Here is an 8,118-nt window from a genome sequence, read left to right as displayed (position 1 = left end):
CATTGGACTGTTTTGTTTTTACTGTTTGTCTGCCTGAAACTAAAAATTGGGAAGAAAGGGCCCAGAGAAATCATGACACCTCAAGCATCCTTCTCCTCCATCTTGGCAACTCTAACTAGTTGAGGAACCAATTTGGAAAATAACTTTATTTGATTTTATTTGTGTGTGTGTGTGTGTGTGTGTGTGTGTGTGTGTGTGTATGTACTTAGTTCAGAGACATACATGATTTATCAAATGTGACTTATTTTTTTTCCATGTGTTGTATAGTCTGGATCTCTTGAACCACATTGAGATTAGACAAAGGAATGGCATATCTGAACTGCTGGAACCAATATGCACTATTTTTGCATTTTTCTAGGACTCAATTGTATATTAGTTTCTGAATTGGATCCATAACCTTAATATTAAAAAGAAAAAAGGTAACTGGGGAGATGGCTCAGCAGCTCACAGTCATCCATAGCTCTAGGTCCACGGTACCTGATGTCTTCTGGCCTCCATAGGTACCAGGTACATACATGGTACATATACATGACAAATCTTTAAAAAGACAAACAACTGGGTATGGTGACACTTGCCAGCTACTTAGGAAGGCTGAAGCTGTGAGACTGTTGTTTGAAGGCATCCTCAATGGTAGTTCAGCAAGACCATATTTCCAAAAAAGAAAAATTACTGAATTAACTGATCAAGTAGCTTCTACCCCAACCAAAAAAAAAAGGTCTGCATTTCTCCTTGAAGTCCTCCCATCTGTCATAGTCTAAAGGGCTGAAACACAGAAAATGAAAACATAAGAGACTGGATGTAGGTATGAGAGAAACGAAGTTTTCTAAGTGAGAAACGAAGTTCAGAGGGCTGGTGTCAGGCAGCCTTTAATTCCCAGGCCAATCCTAATCACCAGCTGTGGGCGTTTGTCAAGTTAGCACTGCTTCAGTCTCTCCAGCTGTGCAGAGAAGAGAATGCGAAGGTTGAGCCAGGTGTGTGGCACACATGTAGCATTCCCAGCACCTGGAAGTCGAGGTCCATCTGAGCTACAGGAGATACCAGCTACATAAAATAAAAGCGGTGCATCAGCAGATGGAGGGAGAACCCATACCAAGTACATCTTTGACAGGGTCATTGTATACAGTCATGGCCGGCCTCAGCTGCCTATGTGCTGGAATCATCCTCCAGCACTGTAACACCAGCTGAAACTTTGTTTTCAATAACAGAGCCCAGAGATGGCCTTTAAATTAATCCCAGCACTCTGGAGGCAGAGGCAGGCAGATCTCTGGTTTGAAGCCAGCCTGGTCTACACAGCAAGTTCCAGGATAGTCAGGTTTACACAGAAACCCTGCCTCAAAAAATAAAAACAAAACCAGAACCAACCGTTAGGATGATATATGCAAAGGCTGGAAACCTTTCCATTTCCGAAAATTTTAGAGCCAATATCACCTTTTCATTATCACGTCCCTCTTCTGAGTACACTTCCCTGCTCAGGATTCTTAGCCCAATTCCAAAATAACAAAAACAACAACAACAACAAAAAACCACCTCAATGGGAAAAGATTATCTTCCAGATGTAAAAAGTTTGCTTTAAGTTGATGCGACTGTAGCTCAACCCTATGGTCTCTAGAGGGCAGTCTATGAATGTTTGTTCCCCGGAGCACGGGATGTCAAATTTTCAATCTCCAGTAAATGGTTAAGAGTAATAGCAAATTTTTCTATTAGTGTACTTTACTTTTTTATATACAAGACTATACTGTTTATACTTTTGTTAAACTGTCGTTTTTATTGTTAAAGTAGGCGCTTTTTTAAAAGTCCATTACACAAAATTTTAAAAATGCTTTTTAAAGGCTGCGTGTGGTGGTGCATGTTTTTAAGCGCGGTACTCGAGGTAGAGGCAGGCAGATCTATGAGTTCCCGACCAGCCTGGTCTACAAAGCTAGATTCAGACCAACCAAAGCTACATAGTGAGACCTTGTCTCAAATAAAACATGGTTTTTCGGTGTTGCTGGTTTCACACTTCAGGAATTCACTTCGGGAATCTCTGAGCCACTATATGGGGCATCATTTCTGCCGTTATTCCTGGCTTTGCTTTCCCTAAAACATAGGCGGGGTTCTCAACGTTGCAACACTGAACAGCCGAGCCGCGGGACAGACCCTGAGGCTTCCCCGGGAATTTGGTCGCCTTCCTCACGGCCACCTTGGGAGCCCTTGTCACCTTCCGTTGTCTAGGTGCAGAGCATCAGTGGGGTCTCAGGATTCCCTACCGAGCTGCGGTCGGCTCTGGTCACCAGTGTGTGGCCCTGTCTCTGGGAGGCAGAGGCCTGCACCATCCAGGACTCGGCGACGCCCCGCCCCCTGCTTCCCATCCAGCGACCCGGCGACCTGGCGACAGCTGCCATCCCCGTCAGGAGCAGCTGCGAAGCTAGGGGCCAATGGCTGCGGCGCGGGCGAGGGGCGTGAGGACGCCTGCACAGACTGTACACGTCACGGCCGAGCCCCGCCCCGCCCCGCCCCTCCGCACCGGCCGCTCTAGCCCCGCACGGGGCGGGTGAAATTGTTCCACTGCCGACATCCAGCCGGGTAAGGGGACTGCGACCGGGAGGGAAAGGAAGGAGGGCAACGGTGGGACCAAGGCGGCCAATGCCGCCAAATCTTGGAGTAAACTAGGAGCAAACTCTAAATTTCAGGAGTAGCTAAAGAATCAGTATCTCGGTTTACGATGTCTGTCTGCTCCTGGGGTCGCAGGCTGCTGTTCTGGCCGAATTCTAGACAGACACACCCTCCTACCTAAAGTATCCCGGGGCGAGTAACGAGCTTGCACCACGGAGTAGCATTTCGGTATTTAGCAGGCCACCCTTCCCAAACCTGGATCGGGGCTGGTGAAAGCGGGTTGCTGAAATTAAGGATAGATGGCAGGAAGAGTATGGATCCCCGTGGCCCAGGCGTAAAGGGGGGAAAAATTCCCTTTTTCCATCTTCCTTCCTTCGCCATCTGTAACAGTCCCAACCCTAGCATCTCAGCAACCAACACCTTCTTACACCTTTCCACTTTGACCCTCTTGGGTCAGAGAGGCAGCATGTTGTGAAGAAGACTCTGCAGCAGGACAGAAAGCAAAAAAATTAACTTCCTTCTCTAGTCCATCCCCTGACACTCTGGCCATTGACTCTGCTCAGTGTGCTGAGATCACTAGAATGCCATAGACTACGAGGTCAGGGTGGAGACTCTGAATTGGGGTTCAGTTCTCAGATGGGGTATTTATTTTAGAAAGGTGGAGGGAGAAAAGAGGAAAGGCCTGAGTGGATGTTATTACTTGTTTACTCTTCATATCAGTTCCTCTGGGTAGAGATGAGGATACGAGTTCGGAGAGGCCTGGTCTGTTGCCATGGGAGCTGGTTAATGGCAAGACCTGGTTTTGCAAACCCAAGGCAGTTTGCTTCCAGGATTCCGGCTCCTTCACCCCATTAGGCTGCCGCCACCTCTTGTCTGTTTTCGTCAGTCTGGATTTAGAAATAATTAACGTAGGAGCTGGGGATATGGCTCAGTGGTAGAGTTATTCTCAAGACCTTAAGTTCAAGACATAGCTTCATTTAAAAAAAAAAATCAGCAAACCTCTAATCTGTCCTTTAGTCCCTCAGCCTGGGGCATTGTTCTTCCTAGAAGCCTCTGTACCTTTCTAAACCCACTCCATCCCCATTCCTTTCTGCACAGTGTGTCTCTCAAGTGCTCCCTTAAGAACACATTCGGACCATACATTCTCAGGTCTCCCAAACATGGATCTTTCTTGGTTTGAAACCTAGAATCTTCTTGTTCTAGGTCTGCCACAATGCTGCTTCGGCTATACAGATCTGCGACTGTGCGGCTTCCACAGGCCATCAGGTAGGCTATCCCAAGCCAGTACTTATCTCATAGCCTATCTCATAGTTATCTTATCTGGTAGATATTTATCTTATCTGGCATATAATATAGTACAGTGGTGGAGGAAAGAGAAAGCCGTATTTCACCGGTCCTACCCACCCGGAAGAAACCAAATTCCAACTGAAAACCAGTGACTAATGAGGGAGAGGTGACCAACCACACAACTTCACTGGTGCTTTCATCATGGGACGTTCTGTGCTACTAATATCTCTGTCTTCCAGAGTCAAGTCAACCCCCTTGAGGCTCTGCGTTCAACCATGCTCCACAAATGAGTCACTTAAGCCCCAGCATCCCAGCCTCACCTTTTCTGATGATAACTCAAGGACTCGAGGATGGAAAGTCGTGGGGACCCTGCTAGGCCTTGGTGCGGTGCTAGCCTATCATGAGCACCGGTGTAGGGTAAGCCAGAAAAGAGCTTCCATGTCATCGGGACAAAGGGCTCTTGTATGCTCTTGCCTATGATGGGTCTGTCTTCATGCACTTCAGAAGTACGACCCACTCTCTCTTTAATTTCCCAGGCTGACTGTGGATGGGGTCAGAATGACCAAAAGTGATTTAATATTCTGTTCCTTTTGCTTTCCCCCTCCCCAACCCGCAGGCTTCTCAGGAGTCACCACGGACGTACTCCAAAGAGGAGGTGCGTTCTCACAACAGCCCTAAAACTGGAGTCTGGGTAACTCTAGGCTCTGAGGTCTTTGATGTCACAGAATTTGTAGACCTACATCCAGGAGGACCATCAAAACTGATGCTAGCAGCTGGAGGTCCCCTAGAACCCTTCTGGGCCCTCTACGCTGTGCACAACCAGCCCCATGTACGTGAGTTACTGGCAGAGTATAAGATTGGGGAACTGAACCCCGAAGATAGCATGTCCCCCTCCTTGGAGGCCTCTGACCCCTATGCTGACGATCCCACTCGTCATCCAGCCCTGAGGATTAATAGCCAGCGCCCCTTTAATGCAGAGCCTCCTCCTGAACTGCTAACAGAAAGCTACATCACACCAAACCCTATTTTCTTCACCCGGAACCATCTGCCCGTACCTAACGTGGACAAAGACACCTATCGCTTGCATGTGGTAGGGGCTCCTGGAGGTCAGTCGCTGTCTCTGTCCTTGGATGATTTGCATAAGTTTCCCAAACATGAGGTCACTGTCACTGTGCAGTGTGCTGGTAACCGGCGCTCTGAAATGAGTAAGGTCAAGGAAGTGAAAGGTCTGGATTGGAGAACAGGTGCCATCAGTACGGCACGCTGGGCTGGGGCACGGCTCTGTGATGTGTTATCCCAGGCTGGTCACCGACTCTGTGAAACTGAAGCCCATGTCTGTTTTGAAGGACTGGATTCAGACCCCACTGGAACTGCCTATGGGGCATCTATCCCTCTGGCTCGGGCCATGGATCCTGAAGCCGAGGTCCTCCTGGCTTACGAGATGAATGGTCAGCCTCTGCCTCGTGACCATGGCTTCCCTGTACGGGTGGTGGTTCCTGGTGTGGTAGGTGCCCGTCATGTCAAATGGCTGGGCAGAGTGAGTGTGGAGTCAGAGGAAAGTTACAGTCACTGGCAGAGGCGGGATTACAAAGGCTTTTCTCCATCTGTGGACTGGGACACGGTAGACTTTGATCTAGCTCCATCAATTCAGGAACTACCTGTCCAGTCAGCTATCACACAACCTGAAGATGGGGCCGTTGTAGAGTCAGGAGAGGTGACTATCAAGGGCTACGCGTGGAGCGGCGGCGGCCGGGCTGTGATCCGAGTGGATGTGTCTGTGGATGGTGGACTAACCTGGCAGGAAGCTGAGCTACAGGGAGAGGAACAGTGTCCCAGGAAGGCCTGGGCTTGGCGAATATGGCAGCTGAAAGCTCACGTGCCGGCTGAGCAAAAGGAATTGAACATCATTTGCAAAGCCGTAGATGACAGTTACAATGTGCAGCCAGACACCGTAGCCCCGATCTGGAACCTTCGAGGCGTACTCAGCAATGCCTGGCACCGTGTCCATGTTCGAGTGGTCCCATGAAAGCATGGGACGGCACCATTTGTACCCAGAGAACCACCTTGACCTCTTTACCAACCCAGCCTTAATCCTCATTTGCCATAGATAAACACTTCCTTCCTCTGCTTGGTTGATAACCTTGTACTTACTGTGTCTTCTTAAACTGAACCTAGACACACACACATCTCTTCTGGCCCCTGACCCTGTGCTTGGAGAGGGGCTGGGGGTGAGAGAGCAGCTCTGAAGACATTGCTTTCTTACCCTACCGTTACCTCTACTTCAGATGCCTCCCATGCAGGCCTTATTTTGCATTGCTTAGATTCTTCAGATATGTGAGTGGTGTGTGGAATGTGTAAAAACTGTACATTACTTTTTCTGTACATTACTTTTTCTGTACATTACTTTTTCTTTTTCTTCATCATCTTCTTGGTTTGGGTTTTTTTTTTTTTTTCCTTCAAGACAGGTTTTCTCTGTATAGCCCTGGCTGTCCTGGAACTCACTCTGTAGACCAGGCTGTTCTCAAACTCAGAGATTTGCCTGCCTCTGCCTCCAGAATGCTGGAATTAAAGGCATGTGCTACCACAACATAACTATTTTCAATAACTATTTTCAAATGCCTCTGGGATGCAAAAGGATTTCCCTCTTATAGAGTGCTACTTTTAAAACTATTCCAATAAAGTGTCTGATTATGACTGGAACCTCTTGGGCCTGGACAGTGAACATGTTTGCAAGAGGGAGGTATGATACCTATCCAAAGCTAGCCAGAGGGAGATGTAGTCGCTAAAAAAATCAAGGAATGTGTCTCCCTTCTCAGGTTGGTTGTCATTTGCAGCACCACCTAGATGACTGACCTGGAGATACCTACGAAGAGAGAAGTGATTAAAAAAAAAAAAATTGTTGCCCTCAAACCCCAATTTCTGCTCTCTAGGCAGGATTGACAAGGAATGCAAAGAGGTTGAAATCAATATCTTGGGGGGGAGGGGGCACAGTGGCAAACCTTGGCACCAGGGACAGACATGCAACCAGCTTGGTGGGGCAACCAGCGTGCACCTAGTTTGCAAATTAAATGCAGATAAAGGATAGATTTGACTTAACCTCTGCACGACAAGGCCTTTTGGACTTAAATCTTTCGGCGCTCGGCTATTCTCCCCTAGCTCCTCTCCCTTTTTTTTTTTTCCCTCAGCAGTCTCCCCGGCTTGGGGGCGCTCGGTGTTTGGCCCAGTCGCCTGTCGCCTGGTAGTGGGACCGGAAGTTACTCGGGAGGGGGGGGATGGCCGTAATGGGGGGGGCTCTGTGGGGGGGCCGGTCCCTCCTCAGGTGAAGCCCCTGATGGAGATGGAGCCGCCACCGCTGAGCACCCGGATCCCGGCTTCGACCTGGCTGCCGCCGCCTCAGTGACCCCATCCCCCCGCGCTGGGCCACCCGGGCCAGAGTGGGGGACTCCCCACCCCTCTTTTCCCACCCGACACGGTCCTTCTCCCTCAACCAACAGCAGCCTGCGCGCGCGCGGAGACGCCTCAGGTGAGTGAGGGGCGGAGCCCACGCGAGGCAGGGGTGGGGCTTGGCATTCGGGGCGGGGCTTTGGTTTGAACTAGAAGTGGGGAGTCTCAGCCTTGGGGGGGATAGCTAGGTCTGAGGGACAGGAGCTTGTCTGCAGCATCTTGGCCAGAGAGATCTCAGAATTGGAGATTGGTAGGGAGATCGTTCCAGAGAAGGCTGAAGACAGACAGGAACTGACATGTAGGAAGCTCCCATGTGGGGAATAGCCAAGATAGAACAGAGGGACAGAACAACAAAAAACAAAGCAACTGAGCACCAGAAAAAGCAAGGGGCCTAGAAGCTTCTTTGGGAGACTGGAGGAAAAAACCCAGGCCTACCTACGACTGTCTTCAGGAGGCTGTGAAAGAGTGGGAGAAACAGCAGGATGGACCGCTGTCTATTCTACTGTTTGGGTGAGAAGCCTTGAACTTGAGGAGCAGGGCTGAGAAGGAAAAGATCCACTATTCAAGAGCCCTAGAGAGAAATCACAGAAGTCCTATGGTAAATCTCTGGATGGGAGCCACATAAACTTGGGAAGGAAAATGCCTCTTTCCGAATATTAAAACCATCATCAGTGTACCTCCTCATATAGACCCATATTAATGTTTTTAATCCTTTATCTGCTAGAGTTGTATTGTTTGGTTTCCTGGCTTATTAGGTTGGTTGGTGAATTAATCTCTCTCTCTCTCTCTCTCTCT

At 49.0% G+C, this 8,118-nt stretch overlaps 1 protein-coding gene across 1 annotated transcript; it reads left to right on the top strand.

The window, feature by feature from the left end:
- The first annotated feature begins 2,486 nt into the window (after positions 1–2,486).
- Suox (sulfite oxidase) lies at positions 2,487–6,302 on the top strand. Its single transcript, XM_028786683.1, has 4 exons — positions 2,487–2,562; positions 3,796–3,858; positions 4,119–4,296; positions 4,496–6,302. Exons 2-4 carry the CDS (start codon positions 3,806–3,808, stop codon positions 5,903–5,905), a joined length of 1,641 nt encoding a protein of 546 aa, XP_028642516.1. The 5' UTR covers positions 2,487–2,562; positions 3,796–3,805; the 3' UTR covers positions 5,906–6,302.
- The last annotated feature ends 1,816 nt before the right edge of the window (positions 6,303–8,118 follow it).

This window comes from Grammomys surdaster, unplaced genomic scaffold (genome assembly GCF_004785775.1).
Source record: "Grammomys surdaster isolate TR1022 unplaced genomic scaffold, NIH_TR_1.0 125562, whole genome shotgun sequence".
Classification (NCBI taxonomy): domain Eukaryota; kingdom Metazoa; phylum Chordata; class Mammalia; order Rodentia; family Muridae; genus Grammomys; species Grammomys surdaster.
Note: the sequence above shows the minus strand (reverse complement) of the source record. Positions and strands in the feature narration are given on the sequence as shown.